General features: G+C 49.3%; 5 protein-coding genes across 5 annotated transcripts; 4 read left to right on the top strand and 1 right to left on the bottom strand.

Annotated features, from left to right (window-relative positions):
- Window positions 1-2,827: 2,827 nt before the first annotated feature.
- BCR38DRAFT_469826 (orotidine 5'-monophosphate decarboxylase) lies at window positions 2,828-5,764 on the top strand (the record flags this gene model as incomplete). The annotated part of the gene is made up of 2 exons (XM_040862820.1): window positions 2,828-2,851; window positions 4,279-5,764. The coding sequence occupies 2 exons, from the start codon at window positions 2,828-2,830 to the stop codon at window positions 5,377-5,379; spliced, it is 1,125 nt and encodes a 374-aa protein (XP_040709471.1). The 3' UTR covers window positions 5,380-5,764.
- A 415-nt stretch (window positions 5,765-6,179) lies between these two features.
- Window positions 6,180-8,574, top strand: BCR38DRAFT_357171 (uncharacterized protein; the record flags this gene model as incomplete). Its single annotated transcript, XM_040857083.1, has 2 exons — window positions 6,180-7,082; window positions 7,138-8,574. The coding sequence occupies 2 exons, from the start codon at window positions 6,180-6,182 to the stop codon at window positions 8,572-8,574; spliced, it is 2,340 nt and encodes a 779-aa protein (XP_040709470.1).
- A 469-nt stretch (window positions 8,575-9,043) lies between these two features.
- BCR38DRAFT_127486 (uncharacterized protein) lies at window positions 9,044-9,639 on the top strand. The gene has a single exon (XM_040853529.1). It carries the CDS (start codon window positions 9,141-9,143, stop codon window positions 9,546-9,548), a length of 408 nt encoding a protein of 135 aa, XP_040709469.1. The 5' UTR covers window positions 9,044-9,140; the 3' UTR covers window positions 9,549-9,639.
- A 5,459-nt stretch (window positions 9,640-15,098) lies between these two features.
- Window positions 15,099-15,870, bottom strand: BCR38DRAFT_127419 (uncharacterized protein). The gene has a single exon (XM_040853528.1). The coding sequence runs from the start codon at window positions 15,612-15,614 to the stop codon at window positions 15,141-15,143; it is 474 nt and encodes a 157-aa protein (XP_040709468.1). The 5' UTR covers window positions 15,615-15,870; the 3' UTR covers window positions 15,099-15,140.
- Window positions 15,871-16,147: 277 nt separating this feature from the next.
- Window positions 16,148-17,546, top strand: BCR38DRAFT_415059 (uncharacterized protein; the record flags this gene model as incomplete). The annotated part of the gene is made up of 2 exons (XM_040858996.1): window positions 16,148-16,234; window positions 16,290-17,546. 2 exons carry the CDS (start codon window positions 16,148-16,150, stop codon window positions 17,544-17,546), a joined length of 1,344 nt encoding a protein of 447 aa, XP_040709467.1.
- Window positions 17,547-17,596: the final 50 nt, after the last annotated feature.

The following is a 17,596-nucleotide window of genomic DNA, read 5'->3' as shown; positions in this document are numbered from 1 at the left end:
AACACTAATAAGGGACTCGATTCTTAACTCTTGTACCGCTTGTTATGTGAATAACCAAGAATAGTCTAGACAGATTGGTTGATAAGTGATTACATGATAGCGTAACATATTTTTACTATAATCGTTCTAGACTAGAAATTTTATAATTAAAGGCTAAGCTTAGGAAGTTGTAGCTTGTCACGGGGCTAGGCCCGTGCACCGTGTCACGACCTGGGTTGCATCGCATTGGTAGAGACCTCGATTAGGTGCTATCGACGAAGATTCTACTCTAAGGAGCGAAGGAAAGAAGATGACAACTTAGGTTTGAGGGAGCGCGACTAAGTCGTCCACGCTTGGCGGGGCTCCTACAAGGGTTATGATTGGCTTCCCATCTGACACTGCCATGGCAGGTGTTCCAGCTGTACGTCACCTGGTTGTAGTGAGTCTGCGAGGGTTGACCTTCACATTTAATTATATCTTCTAAGGATAGTAACATTGACTTTATAAATATAGTTACGAAACGCTTTGATAAAGCCCTTTCGTAAAGCTCTTCGTACATAATTCAGTCCTTAGTGAGGCGCTCTTTATATGCCGACAGTCGCTAGTTTACTTCGTATGCTTATTATAGCAGTAGGATTGGATTTGTCTCGTTCGCGCGTCTAGATTGCGCAGAGGACTATACCTTGTAGAGTTGGACGCGTCGTATGACTTTATGCCATTTTCATAGCAAATTGGTATCTCTGATCTTGTAATTCAATTCTGGCTGTGACTTCCGTCTTCTGGACATTACGTAGGTTGATTAACTGAAAAACGCGTGCTAAATGTAGGCCTGCGTCGCGTCTGAAATTAGGCTGGTTTTTGGAATCGCTAAGGCCGGTCAGCACGGTTAATGCCTACATGGATACATATAACTTTGAGGTGACGACAGGGCTGCCTCGCTTTGGTGAGGTGCATTAAGCTGAGTGCAATAGCTATCAAGTGCCAAGCTTCATTGAAGCTACCCAGAGCTCGCATCCTCTGGCCGCAACTCCACACGGCTATATCTCAATCTTCCAGAAGAACTTCCAGAAGACGACGTGGTAACTCAGGATTGCTTAGCATGATGACTTGTACGCCCAATGGTTCACCCATCCAAGTCTTTCCAGGGTGCCTTCACTTTGGGTCGGGCCTTTTCGTCGCGGGGTATCGTTCAAATCATGGAGGTGTTGTTGGGGAAATTTGGGCGGCTTCAGGCATTTAGTAATACGCGATTCAAATCACGCCAGCCGAAGACGTGATACCTCTTCGACAGTTGCATAGTATGCAAGTCGCAAGGCGTGGTCACATAAATTTATACCGCTCGGGCGAGAAAAAGGAGGGGCGCAAAAGTTTGTGGTGGAACGACTCGCAGACTAGCAAGTGATAAGAAAACATCACATCTGATTGGAGACACCGGGCTTTCCGGAAAGAGCTAACGAGGAGTCTGCAAGCTGGCTGTCGAAGGTGGCAAGTGGGAAAGAGAATGAAAAGAAGTATTTGTCATTGCAAGGCAGAGAATAAGTCAAGTACTTCAATTCGCATGCGATTAATTGACTCATTGATTGATGAATGCATGAGCCGAGATGGAAGACACAAGTCGTTCTGAGAAGCACGAAGGTGAGACCTGAGGTGAACAGAGACCAAATTGAAAATAAGGCCATCACTTTCTTTAAAGACATTCAATGTGGTGATCAAGCGGCTGAGCCATTCAGTCTACCCGTGCCACACCCCACTTATTTCGGATTCGCTTGAGCTCACCAACTTGGCCAGTTTTTCGACACTTTCAACTTCAACCTATCCTATCTTCGTCAATTCATTAGCTTTTTCCAATCGCAATGGACTCACAGCTACAGGAAGCCGTCCTCTACATGCAAGAGCATCCTCAAGCCAAAATTGCCAAGATTGCGCGAGAAAGCGGCGTAAAACGCGAGACCCTCCGATACCGCGTCAAGCAAGCTGGGAAGACTAAGAACCACGGAGGACTCAACAAACTACTATCTGAAGCCGAAGAAAAGGCCCTCTGTAATTACATCGACCGCCTTAATAGGATCAATCTTGCGGTTCGCGTAGAATTCGTTACCGACGCTGCAAATACGATATTACGTGAGAGAGTCGAGGTTCTACCAAATCAGCCACCACCAACAATTGGATCAAACTGGACTACACGTTTCCTCAAGCGCCATAGCTACTTCCACACTTCCCAGCGGAAGCTCCATTCAAACCGCCAGACTGCTGAAAACCTTGACACTATACGAGAGTATTTTACACGGCTCGAGAGAGTCCTCCGGGAAGAAGGAATCGATCCCTCTGATCTCTGGAATATGGACGAGACTGGCTTCTGGATTGGTGTTGGTAAGGATCAACTTATCATCACTAAGCGCAAGAGGGCCCATTACTTCGGCCTACCAGAAAATAGAGAGACAGCGACAGCTATTGAAGCTATCTCTGCTGCTGGTGACGTAATACCAGCTTTCCTCATACTCACGGGGACTATCCACTCGGCTCAGTGGTACGCGCAAGACCTTCATCCAGATACGAAGCTACGGCCGGTCGATACAGGCTATTCGAATGACGAGATCTCTCTCGAGTGGCTTATGCACTTCGAACAAAACTCTAAGAAAACGCAGAAAGGTCGAAAGCGACTATTGATCTTAGGTGGCCACGGCAGCCACCATACGAAGCAGTTTATCCAGTACTGCAACGACCACGATATTATACCCTTCGGCTTGCCCCCCAATCTTACTCATCTCTTACAGCCACTAGATGTGGTTGTTTTTCAGCCATATAAGCACTGGCATGCGAAGTCCCTCGATCAGCTGGTACGGGTTGGATGTACCAATATAACCAAGCTAGAGTTCCTCTCAATTATCGAAGATGTACGCAAAAAGACCTTCAAAGCGAGTACTATCCAGTCAGCCTTCAAGAAAACCGGTATATATCCATTTTACCCTCATCCAATACTACAAGAGATTGAAGAACGTATATCAAAGACGCCATCACCACCACCAGCCCCTTCATCTTCGTCATATGAAGGCACACCTACTACTTTTCGACAAATTAATAAAGTAGCTAGCAAGATTACGAACTGTCTTACTGATCCAGAGCTTGGTATTAGTCCAGATCTAGCTTATCGACTTAGTCACTTTGTTAAAGGGTCCCTCGTTAATGCGACCGAGCTTATACAGACTAAGCGCGATCTTAGCCGTACAAAGTACGCCGAACGTATATCAAAACAAAGCCGCGCTATGAAGAACTATCATCTTCAATCTGGTGGAGTTTTATCCGTTGCAGAAGGTAGAGAGATGGTGAAGAGGAAGGTTGAAGATGAGGTAGCTAAAGCACAGAGAGTTCTCGCCAAGTATCATGAAGGACTACGTAGAGTAGCCAAAAAGAGCTTTTATGATGCCGCAAAAGAAGCTAGAAGACGTCGATTGACAGGCCAATTACAGCCTACAGATGTCTTCGAGACAGGCCTTGGTTGGCGGTTATTACGTAGATTCTAATTGAAGGTTGAAATCTGTCGAAAAACTGGCCAAGTTGGTGAGCTCAAGCGAATCCGAAATAAGTGGGGTGTGGCACGGGTAATAGGTGTATATGCTAGCTTTTGATCGGAAGTTTTTGCGCCTCCTGCACAATACCCCATCCCTCTTACCTGACCGCGACTAGCGGACTGCAGCTGCGAAATTCGGGTCGCCTCTTCTCGTCCTGAACCGCGCCACTGGGGTCATGCTGTGCTGTGCACATGTCCATACCCTAACACCCGTAACTCCTCGTTAAGTTTCCCTTTTTGCATGCATCCCCCAATTGATCTCCTCTTACACCGCATTTGTCTTAATGTCTACAATCTTCAAACTGGCAAGCCTCGACCGACTTCATATCTGACGGGACGACCAAAACGACTCCTTACTTGCCCCTATCGCCAAAATTTTGAACAGGGACACTGACGACAGCCGAACCCACCAACGATCGAGCCACACTTCTCCTATTTTGTTGGAGCCAACACGGGAAGAATAAATTGACATCATTCAGCTCCACCCTTTACTCGACTTGCAGATCATCACCGCCCTCTCGACAATCGTCACGCCGACCTGACCTCGAACCCCTTTAAGGTCCTGCACTACGTCTCTCCAAAACCTTCTGTCTCAGCGTGGTCCACGATCGCATACTCTCCCTTGACTCGTCCGACGACGAACCCAACTCGACCACTTGCAATACTCCACAAATTTTGTTTCGTGTCTCATCGCAATGTCCGCCGACCTACCTCGTCATGCCACTCTCAAGGCGAGCTTCGCCCACAGAGCCAATGATGTTTCCCATCCCCTGTCCAACTACCTGTTGCGATTGATGGAATTGAAGAAGTCCAACCTGTGCCTCGGCGCCGATGTTGCATCGGCACGAGAGTTGGTGCACCTGGCCGACAAAATTGGTCCTTCCATCGTGGTTCTCAAGACACACTACGATCTTGTCGCAGGATGGGACTACAACCCGCAAACTGGCACCGGCGCTAAGCTGGGCGCTCTGGCAAGGAAACACGGCTTCCTCATTTTTGAAGACCGCAAGTTTGGCGATATTGGCAGCACAGTCCAGATGCAGTACACCGCCGGCTCGGCCCGCATCATCGACTGGGCACACATTGTCAACGTGAACATGGTCCCGGGCAAGGCCGCAGTGGATGCCCTGGCGGAGGCTGCTGCTAAGTGGCGATCCCGTGTCAACTACGAAGTGAAGACGTCTGTCACTGTTGGCACTCCACTTGCCGACAACTACGAGGAAAACGCTGTTGACGAGGAAGACGACCGTCTCGCGCCAATGGAACCTAGCTCTTCGGGCAACTACGCCGCGAGACAACAGGAAAGCAGGAAAGGGAGCATCGTCTCCATCACTACGGTTACGCAATCTTTTGAACCGGTTGACTCGCCTCGATTTTCCAACGGAAACCATGATGGGCACGATGTTGTGTACGCTGGCATTGAAGAGCCCCCATGGGATCGTGGCCTCCTCATCTTGGCGCAAATGTCCAGTAAGGGCAACTTCATGAACAAGGAGTACACGCAGGCTTGCGTTGAGGCGGCGAGAGAGCACAAGGACTTTGTCATGGGCTTTATTTCACAAGAAAGTCTGAACTCTGATCCCGCTGACACCTTCCTTCACATGACACCCGGATGCCAATTGCCACCAGAGGGAGAGAGTGAGGAGAATGGTGTAGTCGAAGGTGACGGTCTCGGTCAACAGTACAACACGCCGTCAAAACTCGTGGGTCTCTGTGGAACGGACATCATCATTGTTGGACGCGGCATCCTCAATGCGGGCGACCAGCAGGCCGAGGCCGAGCGTTACCGAAGACGAGCATGGAAGGCGTATATGCAAAGAACAGGGCGGTGAAGGGTTAGTTACAGTGGCAGAAGGAAATTTCCCCAAGCATTTCGCAGTATTTGACTTTTGAGCTTGGAGTTTTGGCTCTGCAATGGATGCTGCTATTGGTTGGGCAGTCGGGCCTAAACCAAACAAACGAGTGAATGCTCTGGGGATCGGGGGATTATACACTTGCCAACATCGTGGGACATTGTGTTTGTTCTGTAGAAGTTTTGAGACCGAGCAAACATCAGGTTCTAGTGCCAGGATGTATGTACCATTACTCACAACAGCCACGCGAAGAGTTAATCATAGTACCACCCTCAGTGAAAGTTCTAGTATACGGGGTCGTATTCCAGGCTCTGGGCCCGGGCAATAACACCTATTTAATAAGAACTCAAGCAGTAACCACCGGCCTCGATTCATGATGGATGTGTCACACACGAAGCCTCCAACGACATGACCTGAGCTTAGAACGACCGAGTTGCCAATGCCATTTCGCTTCCCCACAGACCTAAATGGAGAAAACCAGGTGCACATTTGCTTCCGTCCACAAGGCACCGGCTCTAACCTGTCTAAACAGGGGTTCTCGGACTTGGGGCCGGTGTTAGCAGACTTCTCCCCCTGCTAGCCTCCGCGGCAGGTGGGGTTTATCCTTCCAAGCTACTCCTCTACCTAGCCAGGTTCTTCTATTTTAAAGCTGTCAACGCAAGCAACTTAAAGCTCGCAAGAGAAGTCGAGTAAGCAGGACCTTAGTTATTGCGTGGAGTCGAGACCTGGTTCGAATTTCGTCGAATTCCCTCAGCTTTTATTCGCCGATTGCCGTGCAGATGCGAGCAGCCGTGTCAGAGCCCCCAAAGGTGGTCGAGGATGGCGACCATGGTGTTGCTGCTGAGGGTCTCGGGGATGAAGAACACTCGTCCAAACCACCACCTCGTAAGCGCAGACGCATTGTCATCTCCTGCATAGAATGCCACAGGCGAAAACAGAAGTGCGATCGAAAGCTGCCGTGCACGAATTGTACGCAGCGTGGAAAGGTTTCAGCCTGCCGTTACGAGACGGGCACGCCTCTTGCAAGCACCCGCAAAGGCTCGTCCCGGTCTGGTCGTGAGCGCTCGCCTGAGCCTGTAGAGAAAATGCCCATCAAAGCAGCTGACTTCGGGTATTCTCACGCCGGGACGACGCCCTCGACCTTGGGATTCTTAAAGAAGATTGAGGGCGTTGGACAGCCGTTGGCTGACGTTGCCGCTGAGGCGCAGGAGTCTGATCACTTTGGTACCAGGGAACGATACAAAAGTCTCATTCGACATTTGCCGGCCAGGACATTCGTGGAAAGGCTGGTGGACGTCTATTTTTATGAATTCAACTGGCAGTACTACGGCATTGATGAGCCGGTATTTCGGGACTACTTGGACCAGTGGTACAATTTGCCCTTCAACTTGTTATCTTCAGCTGGACCGCAGGGAATCGAACCGACACTAAGGTCTTTCCCTGCGTTGTTATTTCAGGTTCTGGCGACGGGGCTGGTGGGTTCTACCGATGAAGACGATGAGAGATTCGCCTCGTTAAAATATGCGGGAAATATGACTTTCGAGGACCTGGCACTCGAGTACAGTGAGACAGGCGTATCACTACTTTCGCTTCTGGGGAAGCGACAGATGTCAATGACGACGGTCCTCGCGGGATGGGTTCGAGCTGCTTTCCTCAAATATACTGGACAAGTCACAGAAGCCGTAAGTAGGGTGGCCTGGTCTTCTGGCTGTACTTCAAGACTAAACATTCATACAGTGGCATCAAGTGGGGACAGCCATAAGGGATGCGCAAGAAATCGGGCTTCATTGTGATGATTTCGATCCGAAACCCAATCCTAACGACCCGGCAGAAACGACGCTGGAAAACATGTGGAACGCGCAGAGTCGAAGAAGGCTCTGGTACACTTTGGTCGGGTGTGATCTTCATACGGGAGCCGTCTTGGGGAGGCCCACGAGCGTGGACTACCGGACCTTGGAGAGAATTGCCCCAGTAGACGCACCCATACCGAAGGACAGAAAGAAGACGCCAGTTTTTCCACGGGGCGAGAGCGATCCTCCAACCCCGCTGACTAGGGCATTGTGGGCGTTTGAGGCGATGAAGCCACTCAGGGAGATCCTGGACTTGGAGAAAGAAGGCCCATTCCCAAAGGATTTCTCCGAGGTTGAAAAGATTCATCAAGATTTACTAGCTCTGAAAGCACGCACACCTCCATGCTTCCGCCTCGAAAATCCTGACACTCGCTTCGACCATCTCCCCGAATGCTGGTGGTTGCCATACGTTCGGACCAGCTTGCCCCAGCTCACTGCCTTCAACTTAATGGCCCTACACCGACCATACATATTCACCCACGCCAAGAGCAGGGAAGAGGCGCTCAAAGCCAGCCTCGATATGCTCGAGGCGCACCGCGTCCATTTCGCCGTGCTAAAGCCTAATCAGTACAAGACCTTCAACTTGTTCTTTGGAACCTTCGATGCAGTTGTCATGATTGCGAGTATCTTCATCTTGTTCCCGAAGGAACATCAGGAGTTCCTAGATAGTGCTCTTCAGCACTTCCAGTGGGCTGTGGAGAGATTCGAGACCATGGCTGCCCGCAACAGGCTCGCGCATGCGGCACTTGGCGTCTTGCACGCGGTCTGGATCCGACTGAAGAAGGCCGTTGGACACGGATTCTTAGACAAAAAGGGCGCCGATTTTGTGCGCGAAAGGGGGAAGTTGGTCAACTGTACGACGGGAGAAAATGGGATTACTCCCAATAGAACCGATAACACAACACCCGCAACTGACAGTTCCGCCTCAAATCAACACACCATGGCATCAGAATCGGAATCGTCTATGCTGCAGTCGTCCGAGCCGACAAGTGCAATAGCATCTAGCGGGACTGGCCTCACTCCAACGCCCGACATTTTCAATCAGGCTGCCTGGCCTTTCCCGGCGGACTTTGATTTCAGTTCCCTGCCTCCGATGTATCCTATGGGCGATGTTGTGTACAACGATCTGACCGGCATCAGTGATGAAGGATTATCGGCGCCAAACATCTGGTCAGGCATGGCAACTCTTGATGATGCAGGAAATCCGGGATTGCAGGTGGGCGCAACAGCGGGGACCGTGGACAGTAACCAAGCGTGGCAGTTTGGTGGCGACTTCGGAAACGATACGATTTGGAGTCTGTTGAACCAGTTTCCGCCATACTGATGGGTCACGGCAACATCGGTATTTTTGTGGAATTAACAGAGCTTGGGAACTGGGAGATTAAATACATCCTCCTCCTCCCCCTTGACACGCCTTTCTGGGATGACGGCCTGGCGCGCAACGTCCATTCGATCATGTACTGGAAACTTTAATCTGATATGTATTGCTACTTGTAGCGCCATATGGTACAGCCCAGAGAGACGCCGTTCAGAGTGGCCGTCACGACGGATCGAAACATTGTCGGTGAGATGTCACGGAGATGGGAGTCACGGCAGATACGTCTGGAAAGAGATGAGTTCCAATTCGATAACATAGACGAGTCACAGATAGGAGTCATTTCGACCAAAAACATCTTCGCTCGCTATGGTAGATAGACAAAGATCAACACCATGTCAGAACAGCACAGCGTGGCTGATTAATCTCAAAGGCGCATACGACGCTTATGTCTAGGAACGGGGGGTGTATGCGAGCTGGCTTCAAGTTGCATATCAGCCGCCGAGCTCGACAACCTCCTCGGCCACTGCAGAGCCGTCACGGACGTAGCGGGGAGCGGTTTCGCAGCGGAGCTAATGGCGGCGTACCTGCGGGCCAGAGTGGTGCTGAATGTGCGGCGGAATGAAGACGAATGGCTGGAGAGCATTGAGGAGACCATGCTGAAGGTGATTTATGATCGCTGGGGTTTCTGGGTCACGAGGTGCTTCGGTAAAGATGTGTTTTGGGATGGCATGCGTTTCATCGATTTCTGTGGCCGTGGCTGTTTCGGGTTGGGGAGGATGCCGACTCTAGAAGTAGAGGGTTTAACGCAAAGAGGAGCAGATCACGAAGTTGTGGCTGGGGATAGCTACTCGAAACATGGCCATACCGTTGGAGGCTCTTGTTGCTGGTGGAGCCGTGTTTTACAAGTATCGATTTTGATACTGTTTCATGAGGTGCGCAATGTCGCAAGTATGTTACTGGGCCGTCCCTCGAGGCTATAGTCGAAGCACCGTTCTTGATATGCGACTTCTTATGTTACATTCCGGATGGCGTCCAAAAGAAGAGAACTTGATGCATAACGTACAACCCCACCTTTCCGGCCACCTAATCTGCCAATTACAACAACCTTCGGCACAACAGATTATCGTCGGTATTGGCTATTATTATACAATGCCTCGATATTCAGAAAATTCGATTCAAGGCGCTCTCAACGATATCAATCAAGGGATATCCCAGCGCCAGGCTTCCCTCCGATGGGGCGTTCCACGCTCTACCCTCCAATTACGACTCGGCGATGGCCTCAGCCATTCTGACGCGTCAATCGCGTCGATGAAGCTATCTAGGGAAATGGTTTAACGATTGCGACGATATACCTGATTGGCAATATACTTATTCGTCTAACGGTTGGATCAGTACAGATATCGCCGTTCGATGGCTTCGTGATATCTTTATACCTCGTACACAACCAGTTGATCCCGACGAGCAGCGGCTCTTGATATTAGATGGTCATATCGCTCACGACAACGTCGAGTTTATGTGGTTAGCCTATTGTAACAAGATCTCGTTACTATTTTTGCCAGCACACTGTTCTCACGGGCTCCAACCTCTCGACGTCGCCGTATTTGCTCCATTAAAGCGGTACTATCGCTCGTTAGCGACCTCTCTCTCGATCGAGTACTGTTCTATTCCATTTAAAAAGTCGACGTTCCTCTCGCTATACATCGAGGCATATACGAAGTCGTTCACGATCAGTAATATACAATCAGGCTTCTCTGCAACTGGAATATACCCATTAGATCCATCGCGACCTCAGCCGACGATAGCCCCCCTATCAGAACGACCAACTACACCACCAACAGCTGGTAATTGGCTTGATCTGACAATAATAGCGACGCCAGTGACTAGCTTAGTAGCTAGGGAGAGTCTGGCAGCGATTACGCCATTGCGATCGTCGCAACGGCTATTGTTTCGGAAGCTGACTCGTCGGCTAGATGTACAGAGCGTCGAGGTCGCTACTTTGACCCAACGTGTACACGCATTAGAAGCCGAGATAATTTCGTTACGCCCCAAACCACGTAAGAAGGTACGATTTGGTAACATTGTACAGATTAAGGAAGCGATGGATCGAGCCCTTGAAGTAGAACGGCAACGAGACCAGGTACAACATCGGAATCAGGTAATACTGGACCCAGCTAAGGCGTCAGAATCTATCAGATCTATACCTCAGGAAGCCCTAGAGCACAGCTTTCTATTAGAGCTGGTTGTACCTGAATAGCTATAATAGTACATTGAATACACTGTTTCGAATACCTTCAATTGGATTGCAATATGTGGCCGGAAAGGTGGGGTTGTACGTTATTATGTTGTCCTTAATTCAAGGCAGTTATAGTTTGATGGTTTAGTACTATGGTATCATGGGTAAGTTTTCTATTGCGTGATTGTACCGTGCCCCACCTAGGCACGCGCCAACTCTTCGCTACCTGGCTTGAAGGGACCTTCATAGCTGTCTGAATATGATTAAGAGAAAACGTTGTAGTAGTGTGAATTTCGGCTTTCGATTTACCACCGTCGAAATATAGGGTTCGAATTCGTTGGCGATCCGCTTCTGTAAGGTGTTTAGTCCCCATTGTAGTTGCTGAATACGCGATAATTAGGACGCGTTAACAGCAAGTTGGAATCAGAGGTGGAAGTACCTTTTCGTTACCATGAGTAGGCTAGGCAAGAATCAGTATAGCGTTACCTTGACAGTGGTCCACTGGTACTTGTCAAGGGGGTGAAAACTTTGGCCTGATACCGTAGTACAAAGTACCTAATTTAACTTTTTATAGCTGCAGACCAAAGAGTCTACAGTTAAGGTGACCATAGAACCCCCCAGTTGAGCCGACCATGACCTCACAAGATGTTAAAACACTGGGTACAGGTGACCATAGTGGGGTAGATAATACCTCTATTCTTATTAGTTGAAAATATGTGAAAATTGGGTCTAGCTGACCATAGAATCGAATTTGAATTGAATTTGAATTCCGATTTCGATTCGATTCTGCTTTCCCTAGTAATAACCCGTTATCCGCTACTTCTTCCTCGTAATTCAGCTAATCGTTCTACGTAACGATACCGTCATACAAGGATATAGTAAGTACATTTCTAAATTAACTTCGAATCGATTTTAAGTTAATTCTTTTTTAGCCCTAATATTACTTCTATAAGGATAGTATTACTTACGTCGACGGCTGTGACCGTTGTCACGTGATTGACCCATACTGGTCTGAACAGATTGATAAGTGGTTGCAGATAGCAAGTCCTGACTTTGGTATTGGTCTCTTTTGGTGAAGACATCTGGTACGGTGGCGTAGTGGCAAGGATTGCAACCCCTAGCACCTAGCACGGCGTGACGACGACACACACTACTGGCTACTTAGTATACTACTATTCGAGTTTAACGGCGTAAGTACTTCTAAATCGGTTCTTAATCGATTCTTAATCGATTCAAAACTAATTCTATATAATCTAGGAAGATAAAGTCGTACTAGCTATTAGTAAGCTCTATATTACCGTATAACTACTACTTCCGGTAGTATATATATAACTATAAGTACGTACCTCTAAATATAGAGCGGGTATTTTAGATAATAGGGAAGATATTTGTAGTAGCTATAGTAAATATAATATAGTAGAATCGATTTAGAACTAATTGTCACGACCTGGGTTGCATCGCATTGGTATAGACCTCGATTAGGTGCTATCGACGAAGATTCTACTCTAAGGAGCGAAGGAAAGAAGATGACAACTTAGGTTTGAGGGAGCGCGACTAAGTCATCCACGCTTGGCGGGGCTCCTACAAGGGTTATGATTGGCTTCCCATCTCACACTGCCACGGCAGGTGTTCCAGCTGTAAGTCACCTGGTTGTAGGGAGTCTGCGAGGGTTGACCGTCACACTAATTATAGAACAATTTCGTTATATTTGGACTAGAGTTACTAGGAAAAATCTCTACGGATTTAAAAAGAAAAGTGTAGTCGGTGACAAAGGCCGACCATGGTCGGCTTTTATCACGAGCGCCCCATAAATATTTGATTAAAGTGGGGGTTGGTCGGCTGAACTAGGGGGGTCTATGGTCACCTTAACTACAACCACAGACCAAAGATTGTCGTTACGCTAAGACGTGGCTTTGTGACAAGTCTGACCGATCCGCGGATTGGCCGACTTCTAGAATCTGGATCCTTTGGAATGGAGGGCGGCCTCAAGATCTCACGACTAATTCATGACTAATCCATGACTAATTTGCGACAGTTGCTACTGATAGTCATATCAATAGGCTTACTATGGTGTTATGGGTAAGTTTTCAATTGTGTGTTTGTACCGTGCCCCACCTTGGCACGCGCTAACTCTTGGCATATGCATCCAATACATTTTACTAGTACTTTGTATGCATTCCGTTGGCCGCGATCACCGCTTCGCACCTCTCTGGCATTGATTTCAAAAGCTCCTGTAAGTAGCTCTCAGGTAATTCATCCCAAGCCTCCTTTACCCATATCCGAAGACGATCATAGCTAGGCTTTTCTGTAATACCGAATTTATCTTCAATGTAGTCCTTCATCCAGTTCCAGCACATCTCTATCGGGTTTAGATCAGGGGAATAAGGTGGCCACTGGACTATATTAATGCCCCTATCCGTAAGATCTGTGACTGTATCAATTGCCGAGTGAGCGGGAGCGCCGTCCTGCATTAATGTAAGGTGTGTACCGAGGTCTCGTTGACAGTTGTATCCAGCCATCGATAATAGGAATTGTGTGGGATCGATGTCTCGGCAGTAATAGAACCCCAATCCTTTTCCCAGAAGATTCCCGGTCCTTTTCCAAGGCCTGAGAAACAGCCCCAGAACATCCAGCCTTGTTTATGTTGGTGTCGTTCGATAATACAGGTCGGGTCCCATTCCTCTCCTGGTCGTCGTGTAACGTACTGTTTTCGATGGTGTCCTCCTGTAATCCATGTCTCGTCGGTACAAAGTACCTGAGCCCATTGCTCTGGTGTCCAGCTAACATGTTCGAGGGCCCAGGCGGGGCGCTTTTGTCGGTTAACTTCTGAGATAGGAGGCTTTCGGCGCGCAGTATGTCTCTTGAATCCGAGCCGGCGGAGGGTAGTTCGTATAACGTAAACTCCGAAGAGGGACTGGAAAAGGATGATTGACAACTGGAGGAATGAGGCTCTACGGCCTTGCTTAGAACAAGTTACATATGTAACGAGCTCTTCTTGCTCACGAGATAAAGTCCGGGGTCTACCAGATCTCTTAGCTACCTGGCTTGAAGAGGCCTTAATAGCTGTCTTGATCTGATTAAGAGAAAATGTTGTAATAGTATGAATTTCGGCTTTTGATTACACCATCGCAATAGAGGGTTCGAATTCGTTGGCGATCGGCTTCCGTAAGGTGTTTAGTCCCCATTGTGGTTACTGAAACGCGATAATGAGGACGCGTTATTGACAGCAAGTTGGAATCAGAGGTGGAAGTACCTTTTCGTTGGCATGAGTAGGCTAGGCCAGAATTAGTATAGCGTTGTCTGGCAGTGTCCACTGGTACTTGTCAGGGGGGTGAAAACTTTGGCCTGATACCGTAGTATATTGCTGGAACTTATCTCAGCATGCAAGGTTACATTGTGAGCGTTTTCGGTCACAAATTCTGCAATGTGGCAATGCAAGACGAGTTCCACTGCCTTGCAATGCGGGGGCGAACCGGCCCTTTATTGAAACGCAATGTCAAAGTATATGTCATACTCCCAACTCGTGCATTTTTCGCGTGGTTTCGCTTATACAGTCTACTAGGAGACACTGTATTTTCTCACATCCGATCAAGCCGAGGGCCTGACAAGAGACCGCCATCATCAATTGATGCCCGAACAGGGCTGTGAATGCGGCTACCTGCTGTGCTTCCATTCGCAAAGGCCAATGAACATTGTGTTCACATCTGCCTTATCGTACTTCATGAGTGCAACAGACCACAAGTACGTTGAGATTCCTGTGCAACATCTCACGGGTCGTCAGGCACTCTCACAGGACACATTATTGGGAGGCATTCTCGGGAGACATTCTTGGGAGACAGGCCACGTAGCAACTTTAGGCTGTGCTTAACCACGTCCATCAAATAGAACTATGTTGGCGGCCTGGCCTCCCTCCCAAGACCAGTCACAGAGGACGTGTGGTTGCCCAAAGCGCCACTGCAACAGGGCTTGACATTGACAGGCGCCAGCAAGCGACTCACTGTTGCGTGCTTTGACACTCATGAAAGTCGCATAATCCCTAACAGGGTCATGGGCGCTGATTAGATAGCTCTGCTCGGCAACTTTGTGCTTAGCTGCATCTCGGCAACTTTGTGCTTAGCTGCATCTCGGCAACTTTGTGCTTAGCTGCATCTCGGCCCCCTGGCAATTGGTTGGACCTGGAGATGATGGCAAGGAAGGGCTTGCCCCAGGATTGTCGCTGGCGTGAAATGTGGAGAGCTGCTTGAAATGTGGATGCTGGGCTTGCTGGACATCATCGTGATCTAGCAAGCAAGCAAGCAAGCAAACAAGCCGGAGCGGCCATTGTGGCCCACAAATCGGTTTAAAGCCCCAATTCGAGGCTGGCTGGGTTGTACTCTGTGTGAATAAGGACTGATTTGCCCGACAGAAGACGATGCGAGAACCGAGTTGCTTCGTTTCTTGGAGCTAGCGAATGTCGGGGAAGATTCGACTCGTCTCGTATGCACCCAATGTGCTGAACCCGCCCGCTGGAATTCGGAATCGGAGCGCCAACGGAGTGGGTGCATAGTAGGTAGATTATTGCGAGATTCAATCTAAAGCGGAACTCGCTAATGAGCGCTGGCCCCAAAGTTCCCACAGCTTGGTAAATACTCGAGAAAGTCTGTGCACATTGGGCGCCTACAATAAACGCTGAAGTCGCAGCAGGAAACAACAATTGTACGTCTGTTCCCAACTGTCTTTTTCCCCGGGACTTCAGGGCTTTACCCTCGACTTGTCCCCGTCGAGATCGGCATCGGCGCTCGTCGTCTGTATTCGTGTTTGCGGTTGGTGCCATTTTATTTTCGTACCCGCCGGCCCATGTTGAATTGGGGCACTTTTCGCGTCCGCAACTCCAGATCGGCCAACCCTGCAAGGGAAATCAGTGGATCGGTGCGTCGTTCTAAGAGCGCGGCTCTCCACTTTATTTTCCCTCGTGTCGTCCTGCTGTATCTCGACATTTGCCCGATGCCCCAAGGAAGAAGAGCACTGAAGAGCGGTGGGCCGAAGGCATGTTTACGATTGCCAGTTATTATTCGTCAAGTTTTTGGACATCTCCAGATACTGCTACCATTCGTCTGCGATTTGTTCTCTTTGCGACGTTTGCTCGGCGTACGGCCCCAGTAAACTGGAACCACAAACCTCGAAAGCTCTCCTTGTACCATATATTTGTTTAGGAAGCCACCGCCCGCTCGACTTGATTTCTGTGTCCACCTCCGTTGATAACTCTACCCGACTGTATAAGCATCATATCGGGCACGACGGTAGCCTTGCCTCCTTCAACGCCACTGTCTCTCCTGCACCTGGCTGATGACCTCGAAACTCGGCAAGATGGCTGTGGAAGCTACCATCATGGATTTCATTCCGCGATACACAGAGTATCAGCAGACTCGAGATCACACCGAGTCTTTGATTCGCGTACGTAGCACCCTGCATGCTGTAGCATCTGAAGCTAACATTATTGTACCTACAGGACCTCATGATTCATTGCGAAGAAATGGAAACGAAGCTTCGCCAGGAAAATCGCGCCCTCATTGCCCAACTGAACAATGCCCGGCTAGATTACGAAGATTCTGTCACGTCACGCCGAGAGCTCCAGCAACGTATCAAGGAACTGCAAGACAAGTACGACTTTGTTTCGCAAGATAACACCGTGCTAAAACATCGTAACCCATATGTATTGGTTCTCATTGACGGCGATGGGTTGATTTTCAAGGAGCATTTGATCAAGCAAGGCCTCGAGGGCGGAAAGAAAGCTGCCTACACCCTCCGAGAGTCGGTCGTTGCACTATGCGACAACCCGGACGAGACGGAGATTATCACCAGGATCTACGCCAATTTGACCGGCCTCAACAAAGCCATGAAACGCGACGGGTCGGTCGACAGCGAGAACGACCTTAAGGACTTCATGTTGGGATTTACGCAAGCCAAAGCCTCGTTTGATTTTGTTGACGTCGGCCACGGTAAGGAACGGGCCGATACCAAGATTAAAGAAAGCGCTCGTTGGAACCTCCGCAACTACAACTGCAAGCAGATCCTGTTGGGTGTGTCCCATGACGCTGGATACGCTCCTTTCCTCGACGAGGTTCTTCGAGATGATAGCACTAGGAGACGCGTCACCATCCTCGAGGGGTATCCCACCGTCCGAGAGATTATCTCCACCGGTGTGGGCGTTTTGAATTTTGACAGCATCTTCCGAAACGACAAGTTGATTAGTCGAACTCCGCCACCTGCCTACTCAACGCCGCACAGTGCCTCGTATGCTACAGTAACCCAGAAGGCCAGCCCTCCCCCAACGATTATCCTCCCATTAGCTCCCAAAGCCACCACTCCGACTGTTCGCGCTGCCAGTAAGGTGGCTCCGGTGCAGCAGCCGCCCTGGACCCCCGGTCCCCGTGGTCTGGATCCCCCCATTCCGATCAACCAGTCGGTCCTTGACCAAATCAAGAAACGAAAAGAGAACGATAAATTATGCAACAACCATTACCTGCGAGGACCATGCGCCAAGGGGGACTCTTGCTGTTTTGAGCACGACTACAAGCCCAATGCAGACGAGCTCAAGGCAATTTCGTTCCTCGCTCGCTTGAATCCTTGCACCAATGGGCAGGACTGTGAAGTGGACAACTGCATCTATGGCCATCACGTAAGATCAGCCCCATTTTACCCTCCCCCAGCACTCGGCGGCCATCAGGCACGAATGTGCCATGGATGTCCCGACTGCGTCGACTGATTATCCTCGACAGTGCCCTAGCGTAGTGAACGGAGCCTGCACGCATCCTT

The sequence above is a fragment of the Pseudomassariella vexata genome, assembly GCF_002105095.1.
Source record: "Pseudomassariella vexata strain CBS 129021 chromosome Unknown BCR38scaffold_29, whole genome shotgun sequence".
NCBI classification, from domain to species: Eukaryota; Fungi; Ascomycota; class Sordariomycetes; order Amphisphaeriales; family Pseudomassariaceae; genus Pseudomassariella; species Pseudomassariella vexata.
This window is presented reverse-complemented; position numbering and strand designations above follow the sequence as displayed.

Excerpts from the sequence above, each read along its gene's own strand:
- BCR38DRAFT_127419 (XM_040853528.1), bottom strand. The coding sequence starts at position 15,614 with ATGGCACCAACCGCAAACACGAATACAGACGACGAGCGCCGATGCCGA.
- BCR38DRAFT_127486 (XM_040853529.1), top strand. The coding sequence starts at position 9,141 with ATGGCGGCGTACCTGCGGGCCAGAGTGGTGCTGAATGTGCGGCGGAAT.